This window comes from Miniopterus natalensis, chromosome 19, assembly GCF_054644295.1.
Source record: "Miniopterus natalensis isolate mMinNat1 chromosome 19, mMinNat1.hap1, whole genome shotgun sequence".
NCBI classification, from domain to species: Eukaryota; Metazoa; Chordata; class Mammalia; order Chiroptera; family Miniopteridae; genus Miniopterus; species Miniopterus natalensis.
The window spans coordinates 8175926-8195439 of record NC_142099.1 but is presented as its reverse complement, the minus strand read 5'-3'; the positions used below and the strand labels follow the sequence as shown (position 1 = coordinate 8195439).

Sequence of the window (19514 nt, the reverse complement as noted above, 5' to 3'; positions counted from 1 at the left end):
CTCTGAGTTCAGCAGGTCTGCAGGTGAACACAGCAACCACTCTGCCCCAAGACTGTGGGGCCACTGAATCAAGAGAGGAGGTGCCCTCCAGGCTACACCTGGCTCCCCGGCTCCTTCTCTGTATAAGGAGCAACTGGGGCTAGCTTGCTGGGCGCAACCCAGCTTTAGCTCTGAGTCTGAGTCCAGGAAGCCCCTCCACTCTGGACAAACCAGGATGGCTGCTCGCCTTCTGTTAACCAAGGGGGCGGTTCCCAGAGCCGAGAAACCATCACCCAAGCGCAGCGCTGAGAGACAACCCTAGGCCCATGCTTCAACCTAAACAACAAGTGGAGTTTATGGGATGATGAAGGATTAATGGGTTGGCCCCTGATTTTGAGTACCTCTATGCTTTAAGTATTTTTTTTTTAATTGACTTCAGAGAGAGGAAGGGAGAGGGAGAGAGAGACATCAATGATGAGAGTCATCAACAGGATGCCTCCTGCACGCCCCCTACTGGGGATCAAGCCTGAAGCCTGGGCACATGCCCTGACGGGGAATCCAATGGTGACCTCCTGGTTCATAGGTCGACGCTCAAGACACTCAACCACTGAGCCATGCTGGCCGGGTGGTACCTATATGCATTAAATGGTTCCCATCAACTACCTGTTCTATCAAAACTGATTCCATTAAATCCATACGTCCAAGAACACTGAGCATCTCGGCTCACCTTTCCTTCTCCCCCAGCCTGGCAAATTCAGGGGAGCGATGGCAACTGTAGAATCACATTTCCCACTTTGCATTCCCACCGCTCCCCGGCCCTGCTTGCACCTCGTTGGCCAGAGAGATTCCCCCTCCCTGTCTGTCCTCCTTTGCTTGGTTCAGCCATGCCTTACGTGCCGAGTTCTTACCACTGTAACATTTAAGTTAAAATATACACACACTCTCAAGTCTGCCAGAGAGCACACACACGCCTTACAGGCCGACCCCCGCTGCTACTCCAGAGAAGCCCTCAAGGAAACTCTGTCCTCCTTCCAATCATCACAGGTTGCAAAGAAACTGTCCTTGAAGATGAATGAAGTTGACTTCTATGAGCCATTTATGGACGAGCCCATTGCCATCCCCGACAAACCTTATACAGAGGAAGAGCTCGTGGAGTTTATCAAGGAGCACCAGAGGTACCCCAGATGGCATGCAGGGGGTGGGGGCGCCCAGGGTCTGGGAAACAGAGAAGAGCCGCTCAGTCCTGACATTTCAGACCCCCGAGGTCCACGACCTGGAGTTAGTCCCCAGAAGAACTGAACTCAACAGAATGGCTTAGTCATCGATCAGTGTCAGGGATATGGCTACATTTTCTGGATATGGGTCTGTCTACACTTGCAGACAGGGTTAGACCGCCTCCCCTCCGTCGGCAAATCCCCTCAAAGCCAGAGCAAGATGTAAGTAGAATTCTACAATAATAGCCATGGTGATTTAGAGACAGCCTCCTATATACCAAGTACCATGCTGGGTGCTTATGGGAGCTATTTTATCTAATACAGGGGTGGGCAAAAGGAGGTTTACAGTTGTGAGTGAGTGAAACACAGAGTTTATTCTTATATTCTTATTTATTAATTATTGTATTGTTTATTTGTATCCCAACTGTAAACCTACTTTTGGCAACGCCTGTATTCAACATAAGCGGGGGGGGGGGGGGGGGGGGTCATTATTATCTCCCAATTTTACAGATCAAGGAACTGGACTCAGAGTAGTTTAGCAACTCAGCCAAGCTGAGCATTCTGTATACGGGATTTCTGGGAGAGGACTATTTGACACCACTTGGAGCAGCTCAAGCGTGGATCAGCAACCTTTTCTGAAAAGGGCCAGAGAGTAAATATTTCAGGCCCTGCGGCCAGATGGTCTCGGTTGCAACACTCGACTCTGCTGTTTGTGGGAAAGCAGCCGTAGACAATATCTAAACAACTGGGTGAGGCAGTGTCCCAAACAAGTTTATTTATAAAAATAGGAGGCACTGGTTGGACTTGGCCCACCAGCTGGAGTTTGCTGAGCACCGCTCTTGAGGGAGGGACAATACTGAACATGGAACGTAGTGGTGGGCTCACCGTCTCGCCCCACCCTCCCGGCACATGCTCATGCATGCCCACTGGACCTGGGGCACCATGAGTCCACCAACCAGCCAGTCCCAGTCCCTACAGGGCGGCAGTACTTGGAGAAGCCAATAGCAACGTTCTAGCACTATTTGCAACATTCAGAAAGCAATGAAACCAGGAGCAAAATGTAGGCCCTACCTGCTCTTCCAAACGTCCCTAAAGGGCTTTGGATGGATGGCCCTAATGATAAAACAAAATCAAGACTTCCTTCGTCCCCTCCCAGTCCCCTCATTCTGGGCCTTCTCTGGGCTCTCAGGAGTGGCATTTCTCTAGGAGGAAGGAGATGACTTCTTGCCCTGGGAATGAGCTGACCCTGCGCCCTCTGACCCATTGTTTGTAACGGACTTTCTAATCCTTGGGTCTAATGGGTCTATGAAAAGGCTGAGAGCTTGAGGCCGGCTCTCTGTGTGGTATACAGCAGGGCGCGGGGTCAGCTGCAGTGTCCCGGAATCCCTACTCGAGGAAGCTCATCTTTTTTTTTTTTTTTTCCAGACCTACCTTACGTCGCCTGCGCCCAGAGGATATGTTTGAGACATGGGTAAGAAAGTGGCAAACTCCTTCTGCCTTGTAGAGACTGGCATATTCCCAAAGAGGAGTAGCCCTTTGAGTTTTAAATTCAATAGGCCTCAATAAGAACCTATTAGCTTGTGCTAAGCACAGAGGCGATAAAAACGAGCATTGCTCTCCTGTCCTTAGGAGTTCGGGGTTGAGTCAATGAAACAGTCTCGAAACAGGTGGCACCAGTCGAGGATGCTCCCTGCCGTGATGGAGGGGCATGCAAAGTGCTGGGGAATTCAGAGTAAGGTATTCGTCAAAGAAACTCCCACATCTCCAGTTTTGTGGGGGATCTGGTGTTTGGTCTCGTTATATAAGGGCCCCTTCTTGGGAGTTTTCAGGTTAAGTAAGTAAGCGCCACTGACCTGAGTCCGCAGCATCTTCTGCACACCCTGTAGAGAGGACAGCAGATTCACGAGCTCATTCTGTACTGTTGGCGACGTAAGAAGCAGAAACTCGTTCCTCTACCCTCTTAGGTTCGGTATTGGAGGCCTGCAAACTAACTGACAAAAGACAGGAAAAACACACACAGGTTTAATTACTTGTCTATTCATGGCAGTGCACCAAAAATGCAACTCAGGGAGGGGCTTATCTACCATCTAACTTAGGGGTTAGAGAGGGACAGAGGGGCCCTCCTGGGAGAACAGAAGACCTTTTGGAAAGATAAATGGGTCTTAGGAGAACAAATGGGACAGAGGGTTGTTTGTGACAACATCTGTTTGAGAAGATTAGGGTTGCATCCTGGGAAAGGATTTATGACAATTGAGTTCTTTTGAGAGGCTCTGCAATTAGGCAAATAAGGGTTTTCAGGAATTCAAATGCCTTCAGCTCAGAATAATTTTTCTGCCACGTGGCTTATTCTGGACTCCGTCAGTAAGCTAGAAAGAGCAAGGGCTTTGGGACCAAACAGAACTGGCTGGACTCCCAGGTGTGTCACCCACCGGCTCTGTGGCTTTAGGTTAAGTCGCTCCAATCCTTTAAGCACTGAACAGAAATAAACTTTCATTTAAGACTTAGAAATGATGTTCTTAGAAAGTACTGATACAAAGGCAAACGGCAGGTATTAATATCGTCGTCTTAATTATCATCATTATTTCAAGGTATAATCCCTTCCCTCAGAGATCGAGCCATCTGGTTAAGAAGGGAAGATTTATTCAGGTAAAAAGATCATTTCCAAGACAATGTGACCTGGAGACCAAATGGGGGGGTCTCGGCAGCAAAGGTTGTGGGGTTCAGAGAAAGGCCCTAGGTGGTCAGGCCTGCAGATGGCCAGCACAGCTCCTCCTCACCTGTGCACATGGGATGCTCACTGAGCAGCCCTGCCCTCCAGGCTTGCCCATGGGGTCTTGCTCTGTGAGTTTATTACTGAAAATACCTGGCACAGGGCACACCCCTGTTTCTTTGCAGGTTGTATACTGACTCTCTGGACCCACAAAGACAGAGGCTCTTTCCCTTGGTTACAGCTCTCCATCCAGGGACCGTCGGAGGCCTGGGGAGTGACAGCCATATTATGAGCAGTCTCTCAGTAAACAGATATGGATTCTTGATTCTAAAACCAATTTCCAAATGCACTGTGGAAGGGCAGGCAGAAATGAAGCCTGCTTCGTGGAGTTGATCCCGCCGCCTCCCCACCGATGGCAGGAGCAGGGACGCAGGGCAGCCTACTGAGAACTGAGCAGCGTATTCTATCTGGTGATAATAGCAAATGTGAAGCAGTGAAACCCCAGGCTCCCCTTCTGGCTGCTGTCAGATTTGTGTAATAAACCTGCGCACACACATACAGATCTGTAAAATTCAATTCCCTGGAGAATCTGACCAAGGCAGTGCCCACTCTCTTGTTCTTAATAATAATATTTTCCATTTAATCTCACTCAGAAATTTTGCAGGTTTTGTCCATTTCAAACTCAAAGGAAAAAAATTAGCATTTAGATAGGATGGCACCAGCATTCAAATCAAGCAAAATGGAAACGGGGATCGTGAGAGGGTTGAGATGCTTGGAGTATTTTTTTTTTTTTTTGCATAGGATGATTCTGATCTGGCATTCAGGGTGCCCAGCGAATCCCTCTCCCTGTGTCAGCGACAGTCAGTATTCACTCAGATTTGGCCCCAGTGCCTCATTCTCACACATCTTCCTGCCCAAGTCTCATGAGGATCACATTTTTTATAAAGGAGGTGCCTCCGAGCTCTTGCTCAATGCAAAGGAGACAGGAGGCATATGGTCCTTTCTGTCCAAGACATGGGAACGTGAATGCCACGAGCTTGTCCCATAGAGCTGAAATATTCTCTAGATTCTTTGCCTCATCCTGACCTCCACAGCCATACCCACTTTCCACCACCACACCCTCAGCCTTCCCTAGCCCCCATTTCCAGACTCTTCTGTGCCCCCCCCACACTTAGACGTGCATTAGAGGCCTATATAGCTCCGTCGAGTTCTGGTTCCAGAGCCAAAAGGAACCCAAGGCAACACCCTAGCAGTGGCAGACAGCAAAGTGCCCCCTACTGACCACGCAGGCTCTTCAATAAGCGCTGTCTTAGCGACGCAGGACACTTGTGTGAACAAAACGGACCCACATCCTAATTTGCCTTGAAGATCACTGTCTGCTGCCTGTTTGGGGTCAGCGTCAGGATCTGTCAGCAGCACCCAGAGGTTTCCATACTCGGGTCGACCGCTGCTTATATTTGCTGGTGGCGGCTTCTGGAAACATGGACTGACATTCGCTGGGCTACGTTCAGAGCGCTTGCTGCGCTCAGCGCTGCTGATGAGCCAGGCTCACGCTCTTCTCCCTTTTGCCTCTCCCTGCTGCCCTCCTGGACCCGCCAGACCACGGGAGTGAGGCCCATTCAGTGCTAATGTCCTGGGTGTCGTTTGTGTTTTCCTGCCTCAAAAACCCGCTTATCAAATCCCACGCCTTCCTCCCAGCTACTCACCAGTATTCCCTTCCTTGAGGTGCATGCCGCTCTGTGCCCTGTGCCTCTGTGTCCCCTGTGCCTGACCCCTGTGCCTCTGTCCCCCCATGCCTGTGTCCCCCTGTGCATCTGTGCCTCTGTCCCCCTGTGCATCTGTGCCTCTGTCCCCTGTGCCTGTGTCCCCTGTCCCCTGTGCCTCTGCATCCCCCTCCGCTGCCTCCCCGGCCTCCATTCTCATTGCAGCCCGTCTGTCCCCGACTCCTTTGCGTCTCTCCACCTGGGAGCGTAACCTTTGACTCTCTTCTCCCGCAGGAAGATGATCTGAATGGGATCCACATAGTGGCCTTTGCAGAGAGGAGTGACCCAGGTAGGCCCCCCCCCCTTTGACACCTTAGGCAAGAACTTAGTCAGCCCTCACCTGTGTCTTCCTTCGCCGCCGGCCTGCGCTGCAACCGAAAGACGCCGGCACCCCCTGGTGGTCGCCTGCCGGCTGCGGGGCCGGTTCAACGGCGCGCGGCTCAGAAGCTGGGGGATCAGGGCCTCACTCTGCTGCCGGGCGCCCGTCCACGCAGCCTAGCTCTGCGGGCGAGCGTGCATGCACGAGCGTGAGTGTGCGTGCGTGTGTGCGGGTGCATGCGCGTGAGCGTGCGTGTGCGCGCGCATGCGTGTAAACTGCTGTTCGCGTTAACGTTCGCGTGCCTAGCCTATGTAAATGGCAATCCTACCTTAAAGGACAATAAACGTGCCCTTCGGGCGTCACCTATGGCCTGTGCTTAGGAAGCTCCCTGGAAAATATTTCCCGGGATAATGAGAAACTGGGCCAAAGCAGCAGCCGATTTCTAAAGTGTAAAACGGCCCTAGAAACGGCTGAGTGGCTTTGCTTTAGTTTGGGAACCTGGACAGCTTTTCCCCGGCTCCGCTCTGTGTAGCATCAGCGGAGAGCCAAGGGCAGGAAAATGAATTTGGCAGGTGGGAGAACACTGGGTCCCCGGGCAGTGTCTGTGAGACAGTGTCCCCCAAGGAGGAGCGCACGTGGAGGTTCCGAGGCGCGTTCGCGGACCTGGAAAAATCCAGAATGCCACTGGAGGAGGCGGGGGTCTTCATTTCTCATGGCTAAGCAGCCGGGCCCTGGGCTCCGAGGGGCCCGGGCAGGGGTTCCAGAACCTGACAGGGCCAAGAACCATGGGCACGAAAGCCACCCCGGGGGTGACTGGAACGGAGCCTTCAGGAACCCGCGATTTCACGGAGCTCTGAGTCAAGTTCGGAGGCACCATCAGGTCTGGGCGCCGTTGCTTCGGGTGATGAGGAACCACATGGTGTTTGCCTGGACCTCGGCCTCCTGTGCGTTCATAGGCACAGATGAGGAATCGGGGGATCAGAGAAGAGAAACCGCCCAAGCGGGCACAGAGTTAGCCGGATTTCCTGAAGGAGGAACAGACTGTCATGCATGTGCCTTGACGCACAGTAGGTGCTCAATGAATACCTGTCAGGCAGATAATTGACCAACTGCCATAGTTTCCTGCAGACTAAAACCCCAACTCTTTTTATAATTTTTAAAATTGAGATACAATCCACATGCCATAATGTTCACCTTTTTAAAGTGTGCAAGTCATCCACAAAGCTGCGCAAACATCAGCACTGTCTAATTCCAGAACATTCCATCACCTCAGAAAGAAATTCCATGCATGTTAGCAGTTGCTCCCATTCCCCCCCCCCCCCCAGCCCCTGGCAACCACAAATCTAATTCCCGTCTCTATGGATTCGACTGCTCTGGACATTTGTGTGGAATCGTGTACTATGTGGCCCTATGGAGCCTGGCATCTTTCACTTAGCATGACACTTTCAAGATTCCTCCTTTGTGTGCCACGTATCCATACTTCGTTCCTTTTGAGGACTGACTAATATTCCATTGTATCATAACCAATTCTACGCTTCAAATGATCTGGCAGCCTTCTCCCCCCAACCCCCTCTTTTTATTAGAATGTTTGAATGTCCACTGATGTCCCAGTTTCCCCATCATTGACTTGCAGAGTTGGAAAAACTCTTCAAAGATATCTAGTCCTTAAAGCCGGTGTGGTTCCAGCTTCTTTCCGCAGATTCTGGCCACCCCTCCACCCTCGAGGAGAAAACAGCAAAGGAGGCCAAGTGCCCGAGGTCAACAAGCTACAATCAAACAGAATCGGATCCCTGGTGCTGTGTGAACAGAGATGCCATCGCCATGGGCAGCAGCCCGCTGGCCAGGCTCCAGGCCCTTCCTCCCACCCCCTGCCCCTTCCAGGCTGTGGGGAGGCCTGTCGGGCTCTTGCTAACAATGGAACAAAGAGGCCTCTAGAAGCTGCAGGAACCTGTTTGACCGAGATTGCTGCTGATGAATCAAGCTCCTGAAACTACCTCCACCTATCCCTGCACAAATATCCCTGGGCCGAAGCCTGTCTCTTCCCAAGCTAGGGCTTGTTACTGGGAAGCCGAGAGAAATGAGCTGGGTGGGGTGGGGGTGGGGTGGGGGTGGGGAGCTGTCTGCTCAGGGCTGAGAAAGCGAAAGGCTTTTATGTGAAAGCCCCTGACTCCGAGGCTAGTCAGTCATTACACGCAGGTCACTGATGTGAGAACTGGGGCGGAGAGACCTGGCTGTGGACTAGGCGGGTCCTCCTATACTTTTGCTCTTGCTAAAAACGGACACGTGGCCCATTGCCCCAACCGAAGCCCTGCCCACTCTCTAAGGAAAGGTTACATTAACCACACAACCCTCCTTAAAGAGCTGGAGCATGCTGAGGGCTCTATGGAGAAGAGCTCCTTTGGTCCCTAAAGCCATTCCGTGACGTGTGCATGATTGTGAGGACAGTGACGGCCATCCAGAGGGAGTTTGCTCTCAAGGCCCCGGAGCCACGGGCCCTTCCTTCTGCAGTGCATGCTCACCCCACTGCCCAGGGCAGGCCTGGCTGGGGAGGCCAAGTCCGCGCTCCGCTCCTGCCCGGTTCCTCCTCCAGAGCCTCCTCTCAGCCGCTGGGCTCAGAAAGCTGCCTGAGCTGCTATTCGACAGGTTTGAAAATGAACGGCTCTCCTCTGCCACCCCCAGATGAGTCTGCATTGGGGCTGACATCTTCACAACACTTGAAAGGTTCGCAAAGTGGCGTTTCTACATGAGCGCGTGCTCGATGGACGTATCAATGCTGTGCTGAGCATATCAACACGAATGAGCCAGGAGGCAGGACAGGCTCCTGTCTGCTTGTGGGACAACCAGTGACAGCCTCTGATGGTCCGTTCCAACGGAGCCAACCGCCTTGGGTTCTTGTCAAATGGTTTGGAGACCCGTCGTCTCAAATAGGAACGCTGATGGCTTCCAAATTTAAATGTGGCTTTATCAAATTTAAGGTTTGGTTTTTGCTAAGTGCTAAATGGTGTTCCAAGCACTTAGCAAATATTAGCACATCTAATCTTCACAACAGCCCTGTGTGGTGAGCACTGTCATTCCTGTCTTTCCCCATGCACAGGAGTTAAACATGTCCCAGGTCACATGGTTAATAAGAGGTGGAACTGGGATTCAAACCCCGGCAGTCCCGGTTTGAATCCTGCATTGATGGAAGGCCCTGGCCCTGGGCCAGATATGTTGTGTGCACTCTAAATATCCCTTCCCAATGACAAAATGAATTCTTCCCATTAGGGAAGGATGAAAACAGTGAAAAAAACCTAAAATGAGTAAGAGATTGATGGGCTGGGGGGGAAAAGAAGGAAAACTGACAACTGCTCCAGACTGGTCTGCCCACGCTCGCAGGGCAATAGCATTGTTATCACCCAGGGGCCCCCAACTAAGGAGGTAGCTGCTTTCTCTACTTCCGAGGAGTCCCAGACAGGTTCATCAAACAGCAGACACAATCTCCAAGCTGTGTGATATCCCCCCACCTACTTACCTCTGTCACCTGCCATGTGAGCACCAGCAGTCGCCGCTCTAACAGCCTGGCTCCCCGAGTCTAGGCCTCTCTCCAGGAAGGAGACCCTGAGTCCCATGACCACCTAGCGTGGCCTCAGGGAGGGTCCTGTATGGTGAGCAGGGCCAGCTGCCCGAGGATGGGGTCACAAGGAGAAGTGTAGGGCAGGCAGTGATCTGGGGGAGGTATTACTCCTGGGCCATCGCTTGGTCTTAGACACACGTGTCTCTCTTTGCCGAAGGGAGCCCTGGCTGCTGATGTGGCTGTGACTGGACTGTGACTGGCCTGGAACTGTACCCAGGGCCTGGTGCAGCCTTATTCCCACCAGCCCCTTGCTACCTGGGAAGGAGGAGAGTGTGATCACCGAGCTCCCTTCCCACAGAGATGTGATCCCCAGAGGCCTCGCGCTGGCCGTGGGAAACCTGGCTCTACAGGAACCCTGGGCCCTGGGTCATGGGATCTCAGCATCCACGCCGTGTGGCAGGGAAGCAATCACCGTTCTCACAGAGCCAGGCCTCTCAGCTTTATTTAGCTCCATCTCTGAGACTCCAGGCACACTCAGGGAGGTCGCCGAGTGAACCAGCCAAATGGGCTGTGGCTGTGGAGGGATGGGGCTCGGCCACCGCTCAGGAGGGGAAGGGAGAGTCTGACAGCGCCGGGGAAGCAGAGCCTCCACCAGCCCCATGGTGTTCCCCTGGCTGTCTCCTCAGTCCCCGGCCCTCGATCCCTTCACACCCCTCATTCTGGCCTCTAGCTTTGTTCCAAGGTCACCCGTGGGTCCCTCCATCCAGTTGCTGGATCTTGTCCTCTCAGCTTTGTTCCTGATCCTCAGAACACAGGGAAGAGGGCTCCTGACCTTCCTGCCGGGGTGCTCCTGCCGGGGGGGGGGTGGGTTCTCCAGGAGATTCTGGGTCTTCCCATTTTCCTGAGTTTTATTCCAGAACAGAGCATGGGTGCCCGATATTCTAGGATTCCCTGAAATTATGGCATTTCTGTATGTGGACAGCTAGGCACACGTTGGCCTGGGTTTGTGCATACAGACACACACACACACACACACACAGGCTTATTCCCAGGGACTTTCCAGAATCTAAACTCTGTTTCTAGTTGGGAGTGGGGCGGGGTTGCCACAACTTTTTCTTCCTAAACATTCTTCCAAAATGTTTGTTTATGGCATAAGTTTTATGCTGTTCCCAGTCCTACAAGATTTAAGCTTTTAAAGCAAAAAAAAAAAAAAAAAGACAACCCCCAAAATGTGTGTTCTTGAAACTCACAAGGCTTGTCTCTGCTTTTCTTATGAATCATCCCTCCCCCGGGGGGGCAATGAGTGCTGCTGACTGAACCGGGGGAGAGCAGAGCACACGGAGGGAGGGAGGAAGGGACGCCCCACATACTTCTCCAAATGATGAAACCAGCTGTAGATCAGAAGCTGGCTTCATTGGAAGGGTTTAGGAATTCCAGGCTGTAAGGAGTAAGGGTCCAGGCTAAATGTTCTGGTCCCTAGAGCACATTTACTGGAAATGCTGAGGGACAGCAAGGTATTGGTTTTAAGAGCGCTGAGGACCAGGCAGGGGTCCCCCTGCTCTGGGGCTGAACTTTCCGACCCCAGGCCAGGCCGGTCAATCTTCACGGGCCGATTAGCGATCGGAGCTTGGCTTTGAGTTACGTACTTCCCTGTGAACTTTTCATTTCTTGACTCAAAAACTATTGTTTCCTTTGAGTAAGCTGCTTTATGGAGGCAGTTCTCATCTGACTCATTTGCTAGAATAATCCTATAATTGAGAGTACGCACCCGCACCAAATGGCTCAGGAAACCCTTGTGGAAAAGCCGCAGTCTCTGCTCCCCGCATGGGAAGCCACGTGTGCGCAGGGGTTACCCAGCTTTCTTGAACCCTGTTTCAGATGGCTACGAGTTCCTGGAGACCCTGAAGCAGGTGGCCCGGGACAACACCGACAACCCGGACCTGAGCATCGTCTGGATTGACCCTGATGACTTTCCGCTGGTGAGTGGCTCAGACCCCATCCTTGGTCACCTTCACAGTCTCATGCTTGTGTGTGGTGTGAGGTCCTGTCACATGAAGCAGGATGTGAAACAGGAGGGGCACTTGCAGAAACCCAGGGGTGGCCCCTATCCAGCGTGGGAGATTTTGGCTACCGGGACAGCATTGAACTTGGGGCCTGGTGCCGCCCTTGACATGGTTAGACTTACTGCTCTCACTCCCTGGAGACCAGAAGGCCCTCTCTGGGGCCACTCAAATGAGCTGGGTGAAATGCTTCTGCCAGCAGCTCCATAGCTGCCCTTCACCCCGTCCTACCCATTAGCTATAACCTCTTTCATTTTCTGGGTGGGGACCGTCATTCTGAGGCAACCTGAGTTACTAAGTAATAAAATCCAGATGTGAACATTTTGCATGGAGTCAAGAACTTCGTGGAGGGAAGGAGCAGCCTCTTGGAGGGCAGAGACCCTGTCTGTCTTCTCCGGGTTCTCCCAGGTCCTAGTGTAACGTCCAGCCCTGGACTGCAGAGTGTAAGAGCCTTAAAGTCCCACCTCTTGCTAGTGTCAGTGATCAATGAGCAGAAAGTCCTGATGATGCTTAGTTTACAGAGAATAAGCAGAATTCGGACAACACACAAGCCCGGGGTAATGACAATGAATGTAGCTACTGTATTATACTGTATGCCTGGAGCTATGGTGAGTCCTTTACAGGCGTCACCCCCTCTAACCCTCTCAGCAACCCTGTGGAGTGGGGGCTATTATAATCCCTGTGTTACAGATGAGAGGAAGGACAGCTGGAGAGGCTAAAACAGATGTGGCAGGTGTGATATTCCAACAGGTCTGCGTGATGCCAAAGCTCCGTCTATCAGTCCCCAGACCTTTAGGTTGCACTAACCACTGGTCAGCAGTACACATGTAATTATTGTTCGATTATAAATGATAAGTGTAGCTTCTAGGAATTATTGTTTGGTGCATAGGTCACAACCGGTCATACTATGATTAAATAGACAAATCTGAGGGGTTTTAGTGATTACAAGGATCCTGAAACCCAATCCCACATAGAGAATGAGAGGATCAAAGGCAGGGACTTCCACGACACCTGAGGTCAGTGTCATCATTTCAGGTGATCATAAGTAAGTCACAGGCCTTACGCGGCACTACATGCTATAACTTTGGCCACTGCCTGATTGTGTTTCTAGTTGTGATTGTGTTTATCCGGGCTATTGTTGCTACACAAGCTTGTAGATGGTCTGCTTCTTCCTGACCTGCACTATAGGTTTGCCTTCCTTTTTGCAAAGGAGAAATCTTTAGATTATTCTGATTTCCAGGTTCCTGACTATCCCCAAGCCCTGTCAGGCCATATATTTGCTTGGGAGACTTTCTACCACTGGACACCTCCATTTTTTAGCCCCGTGGCCCCTAATCCTTCAGTCCTGCCCCAGTCGGAGATTCGTCCACATGGGCCCAGGCCTGGCTGAATGGAGAGCCCTTTTCTCACTTATATGCCACCTCATGGCACGTCACTGCTTTCCCAGCAACCTCACGAGGCAGAGTGGCACAGCATAAGGGATTTTTAAATGGGACATTAAAAGAGAGGTGGAGGGAAATCTCTTCCACCACACATAAACTATAAAAGAGCCCCGAGTAATTTGGGGATCAACTTTGGACCACCTCTGTAATATTCTCCCTCACAGCTGTAGCAGCTCCTATATTATATGTTTTCATACTTTGTGTTATGGCATCCTTTCCTTTCCATGCTTATTTAAAGGGCTTGAGGGCTGGGGCAAGTCTTCAATTTCCTAAGTGCCCACAGCTGTTTTGGGGCCCTTTTACCAATGGTGACCTAGTCTCTATGATGGGATGGCAGGTGGGTTCACCACAAAAAGTGATTTTAGCAGGGAATGCCCTTTACCCACCGTCTAATTTTATTTTCTGTCGCCGCAGCTTATTGCCTATTGGGAAAAGACTTTCAAGATTGACCTATTCAAGCCACAGATCGGGGTGGTGAACGTGACAGATGTGAGTATACCCCATGAAAGCTTGCTCAGGCACCGCAGCCGGCCCTGGGTTCCGCCATGCGGCCTTGACCGTGTGGGGAGTCCTGTCCCTCATAAAGTGAGTAGGCCCCTGGGCCCTGCCAAGCTCAGGAAACATGCCAGTGTGGCCCAAGGCTCATCTCTGAGCCAGCCCCAGCCTGTGATTCCATGTTCTCTTCTACGGGCACACTCACAAGAAAATAAAATAAAAAAATAAAAGTGGAATATATATTGTACTATAGGTATCTTGTATATAGTCAGAGGAAACAAACAACGCAAGTACAATTACGATGCATAAAAATACTCAGTTTCAATGCCCCTGGGAGCCGCGCCAGTCCTGGGCTTCCTCCCATCCCCTCGAACTTCCCCACATACCGACCTCAGGTAAGGAGGGCGGCAGGTTAGGGTAGGGAGTGGGCTCTGCCACGGCCGGCCGTGCTGGTGACCTGGAGGGACTCTCCAGGGTGGGGAGGCAAGGTACACATAAGGGGTGGGGGTGGGGGAAGTGGCATCTCTAAGGAGGAATGAGGTTGGGGCAGCTGCCGGGCTCAGCGCTGGGCCAAGGCCTACCCCTCCGCTCACTCTCCACAGCCCCGCCTCCCTGTGCACTCCCCTTCCCCCGAAGCCCTTTGCACAGATCACACACGCGCGCACACTCGTCCTTTCATATTGCACACGGGTGCTGCATCGGACACTCGTCCTTTCATATTGCACACGGGTGCTGCGTGTGCCACTCTGCAGCCGGCGTTTCCACCGAACAGCGCGCACACCTTCTGATGCGCGCGTGCCCCAGGGCCCGCCCAGCTGGGCCACGCGGGCCCCGGGCCTGGCTCGCCCCTCTCGCCTCCTCTCACTCTCACGCGCATCCTGTCCCTCGCTGCAGGCTGACAGCGTCTGGATGGAGATTCCAGATGACGACGACCTGCCCACGGCCGAGGAGCTGGAGGACTGGATTGAGGACGTGCTCTCTGGGAAGATAAACACAGAAGAAGATGACCGTGAGGATGACGAAGACGGCGACGACGAAGATGACGATGACAATTCCGATGAGGAGGGCGATGACGACAGTGACAGCGAGGACGAATAGCTCCCGCTCCACCCGGCTTCGCTGAAACAAAACCCCAGCCCCACGTCCGCGCAGACGGCGCGGGGCAGCCGCAGCCGGCCCAGCAGCCCCCCTCCCAGCCCCTCTCCCTCTCCCTTCCCCGCAGGAGCCACGCACTCGGCGGAGGCCTTTCCACACGCAGTCACCCCGCTCAGCCGGGACACGCGGGGGTTATCCCCATGCTGACTGTCACCGTCACCGGAAGGCTCTGGCTCTCTGCCCCACCGTCAGCAGAGGTGGCGGTGCTGGAATCCGGCAGCCGGGGAGAACTAGCCCCTGACACCTCTACTCAAGTTTACGTGTCGCCTCTGACTGTGACAGTAACAGAGTGACAGCTTGCTAACTCACAAGCATGGAGTGACCTTATTAGCATCAGAGCCCAGGGAAGACACACACTTAATCCCTGTAGCCCCCGGGCCTAGGGCGTCAGCTAGGACCCCTCTGATGGAGGGGTCAGCTTCCCTCGGCTCCATTAAGCTCCCTGTTTTAAGTGTAGGCCAGACCGTTACGAACATAGGTCCGAGCCTTTGGAGGGCGATCAAGAGGCCTTGAAGCTCATGTGTGTGCATGTCACCACCATTTCTAGTACGTTAGGGTACTGGGACGGAAGGTTAACTTGCACTCCGAGCTTCCCTTGCGGTGACAAGTCTCGCACAAACGCAAGGGAGTGGGGAGAACTGAAAGAATGAAAGGTTTTCATTTTTTCTGATGGGTTCACGACCCTGATCCCATCAGCTGGCTCCCTAGCCTGAGCTCGGATCTGGTCACCCCTTCTCTGTCCAGTGAGCCTTCCCGTGTGGAGTAAAGGTTGGCTTATCCAGAGGTCAGTTAACTCTCCATTGATCAACACTCCCACAGTTGACCAGGACAACAATAAAGAGTTCATAGCGATGCCCTGAGGCACTAAAATAAGCACCCCCCCACGCCCCAAAGTGCCTTCCGAACTCTCTAAAAATTACATTGTGCTCGGTAGTTTTAGCGTTAAGCGTGAATTATTATGTTCTAATTTATTTTCTCAACCTCTTAACATGTGTAAGACACGGCAAATTCTTCAAAAATAGGGCAAATCCTCTCATGGAATACTAGCTGTCATTAAAGTCATATTTTGAAAATATTAAGACTATTTGAAAATCCTCTCTTGATCTTCTGATCCTGCCCCTGTCCTCTCTCTGTGGGTTTCTCCTGATTTCCTTTGTGGCCTCCCATCCTCTGCCCACCCTTTTTTTGCGAGGGCTTCACAGTATCTCTCAACTCTAACATTTTTCCTGGGTAGCATCTTCCATGCCCTTCAGCCGCTGCCTGTATGTGATGACCTCCACGTCGGGGTCTAACCTTGACGGAGACCCATTCATTCAGCCGCTCTGGACATCTTGGTTAGGACGCTGCATAAGCACTTCAAACAGTGGAACAAACCCCGAACCCACTACCTTCTCTCCTAGGCTTCCCCTCCTCCTCTAGGTGGAGCCCCAGTTTGGATGAGTGATCTCACCATCTATCCAGTTGCCTAGGTGACCGGAAGGGACCCCCTTCCCTTCTGTTCCTGCGGTATTCTGTGCACACCCCAATTCACAGCACTCGCTTATCCTCAGCCAAGGATATTTTTTCCATTGCTTTTCAGAGGGAGTGGAATGGAGAGAGAGAGACAGAGAGACAGAGACAGACAGAGAGGCAGAGAGACAGAGAGAGAGGAACATCGATTGGTTGCCTCCCACACAAGCCCCAGACTGGTGCCGGGGATCAAGCCTGCAACCGAGGTACGTGGCCTTGACCAGAATCAAACCCGAGACCCTTCAGTCGCCGGGCTGACGCTCTACCCACTGAGCCAAACCGGCTGGGGCTCGTGGCACTTATTTAAATTGCAACACGTATTTCCATATCTGCCCTTTCACTAAATCACGGGCAAGGGATTTATCTTTGTATCTCCAGCGCCAAGTAGGCAGTCCTTTACTGAATGATGTGGGAACAACTGATTAACCAGAATCGCTGCAGTTCCCTGGTACTGCTGGGTGACAGTGCAGCGGGGCCTCCTCACTTTTCTTTCTGCCCCTCACCGTGAATCAAGGCAGGCGTGTCCCAAGCTGGGCCACGCTGCCATCCAGCCAGGCCCAAGCTTACCTCCGGTGACCTCTTGGGGAGGTAAGTTTTCAAAGCCATCTTTGAAGCTAATCTTTCAAACAGCCAAGGAATGTTGTCTGTCATAAAAGTGGCCTGTGCCCAGCCCAGGGAAATCTCCTTGTTCTCACAGGGAGGACGTGAGTCATGAGCAAGGAGATTAAATCCCGTTGTGGGCTCCTGTGTTAGCCCCGAGGGCCACCCGGGTACTGTCTGTAAGTAGCTGCTTAGTTATTGGTCTAAAACTTTCAAAACTGATATGGAAGGTTTGGCCTGGAGCACTATGCTATTGCGTTATGGGAATTATCTCATTTAATCTTTGCAAAGTTCTTAGGAGATGGGTCTGGTTAGTCTCCCAGTTTTACAGATGAGAAAACTGAGGGCTGGTGGCATTTTCCTGAGGTCACACAAACGCCTTTGGTTTATGTCTGCACACAGCTTGCGTCTTTTCTCTAGTAGCACTTGCTCGTGCGGATGTACTGTGCACATCTTGGCTGATGGCCCAGAGAGATAGCTTATCAATAATCTATACACGGAATATCTTCACATCAGTTCCTTTCTTGAGCTCCTGTCCATGCAACAGATGAGAATGCGTGCGCTGTTGGCACCTCTCTGCACAGGTAAAAAGCTAACTGAGTGTCGCAGGAGGCACCTCTCACATTTCTTTGTCAAGTAATCAAGTTCCCTTTAAACAGACCTATGTCAAATAAGGCATTAATTTAAATGACCAAGCTACTCACAGAAACAATCCAGTATTCAGCCCCCAGGCCCCTCTCCACCAAATCCAGGGTCTGACACTCTTCTCACTCTTGACGCAAAGATCCTTTCTCACTTGCTGATTTATTCAAAAAGGCTGTTTCATCTCCAGGTTTTAGAGCCTAAGGCTTTAATTTCCAATCGTCTATTCATTTAGAATATGCTCTTGACCATAAAAAGATTGCAACCAGTAGTTCTTGTTACAATGGCGATCCTACTTTCCCATTCGATGCACCCTAATTGTCTCATTTTCACAGAAGCTTGACTGGTTATCTTTAAGATGCTACCAAAATCATGCAGGTTGAAGGTTCCCTAAAACGTAAAACTCTAGATGAAAAAAGAAACAAAATACAACTTGGGATTTCTGTTTATTTTCCAAGTGTGACAGTATAAAAAAAATGTAACATGTAAAATGTTTGACAGGGGGACTCAAAAGGAAACAAAATGCCTTGGATGTCAGGTACACTCTGTCCCTCAAAAACGCTGCATTTTACTGATGCTACAATGGGGGGGGGTCTCACAGCACAGCCTGTGAATGCAGGTAAGCGCCCCCCGCAGGTGGCTGCTGGTAGTTCACTCATTCATCTCTGAGGTCGGAACGGTCTCCGGAGAGCCCACCCCACAGTGTGTGCAGGAAACCACACCCAGGCCTTGTCACACGCAAATGGCAATCAGGAGTTCGGGCTGATCGGCAAAACTGGCCTCCTGGTTACAAAGTGAGTGTCAACTATAAGTAAGAACACGAAAGACCCCCGGCCACATCTTTGCAAGAGTGGTTAAGGCTCCGTGAGATAGAGACAGACAGTTCGGTCACTGGACATCTTGGGTTGATGCTGGATTCTACACCTGGAAATGTACAGTTCTTTCAACGCAAAAGTGACTGTCAAATAAACTTCTCTAAGACGTGCATGGCCCAGACCTGTCTGGCCCTCTCCCTAGCGTCCGTGCTGAGGAAGCGGCCATCCACAAGGCCGGCCATGTCCCCCCAGCACTGAGCCAGCACCCACCGGCCGGACACTCCACACGCATTTGTACTCATAGACGGCGGCTTGGAAATCAAATTTGGTCAATCATGTCATAATTTAGGGGTCCAGAGGAGTTTTCTATTTAATTAAAGCCTACAGTGAATCCATGAGAAAGATAAGGAATTATCGCCAAAGTTTGGATTTTTTTCTTTTTAAAAAAAAAAAATCAGATGATCAACTTGAAGTGAATATTTCATTATGTCTATAAGTCAGGAAGGCCAGCAAATGAAAAGCAAATGTTACCTCTTCCCACCTGGCGCCTGGAATGGTGATGACGCGTCACTGTCTAAATTCCCCACAACAGGAGTTGAACCAGACTGTGTCCTGCAGGCCAGATGCCTGGGTCCCCTCCCTGATTGACTCCCTGAGCAAGTCTCTGGTCCTCCCAGGGCTTGGAGCCTCATGGGGTTTAAAAACTCCCATCTGATGGGCCCCTTCAGGATGCAAGCTCATGTCCCCACTGGAAAGTTCAGATAAACATAAGCACACATGAAACCAGACCACTGTACATTCAAATATTTTTATCCAAACATTACTTCAGTGCCAAAAGAAATACCAAAGACATTCAAGATAGAAGCCCAGGGGTTGTCACATTTGTCCCAAGGCTTAAGATCAGCGTGTTTTTATTCCACCAAGAAAAGGTCAAAACACTGATGTTTTCTAGCTGAGACATATACATTGTAGACTCTTAGCGCAGTATGGGAAGTGACGTTCCATGTGTCAGGAATCTGTTGTTGTGTTGGGGACACTCACGATGGAGATTTATTTTACAAGTGAAACAAAACAAGTGGGGTTAGCTAAGGAGAAATGGGACAAGGCCCGGTAAAGGGACTCACAGTCCTGAAATCTAATTTTATTCAGTAGTTTTAGATTTCTTATCTACCCTTTGAAACTTGTCCCAGCTCCCGACGAGTTAGCACGATCTCCCCTTCCCTGTCCTTTACTGAAAGCAAACAGCAGGCGAGAAAAG

The 19514-nt window shown here is 51.4% G+C and overlaps 1 protein-coding gene across 1 annotated transcript in view; it reads left to right on the top strand.

Annotated features, from left to right (window-relative positions):
* Window positions 1–14722, top strand: part of CASQ2 (calsequestrin 2) — a 35032-nt gene extending 20310 nt beyond the window's left edge. Inside the window, exons 6-11 of the mRNA XM_016223462.2 lie at window positions 1024–1154; window positions 2619–2664; window positions 5901–5955; window positions 11417–11517; window positions 13455–13529; window positions 14430–14722. Coding sequence (XP_016078948.2) covers window positions 1024–1154; window positions 2619–2664; window positions 5901–5955; window positions 11417–11517; window positions 13455–13529; window positions 14430–14633 — 612 coding nt within the window. The 3' untranslated portion in view covers window positions 14634–14722. The remainder of the gene's footprint in view (window positions 1–1023; window positions 1155–2618; window positions 2665–5900; window positions 5956–11416; window positions 11518–13454; window positions 13530–14429) is intronic.
* Window positions 14723–19514: the final 4792 nt, after the last annotated feature.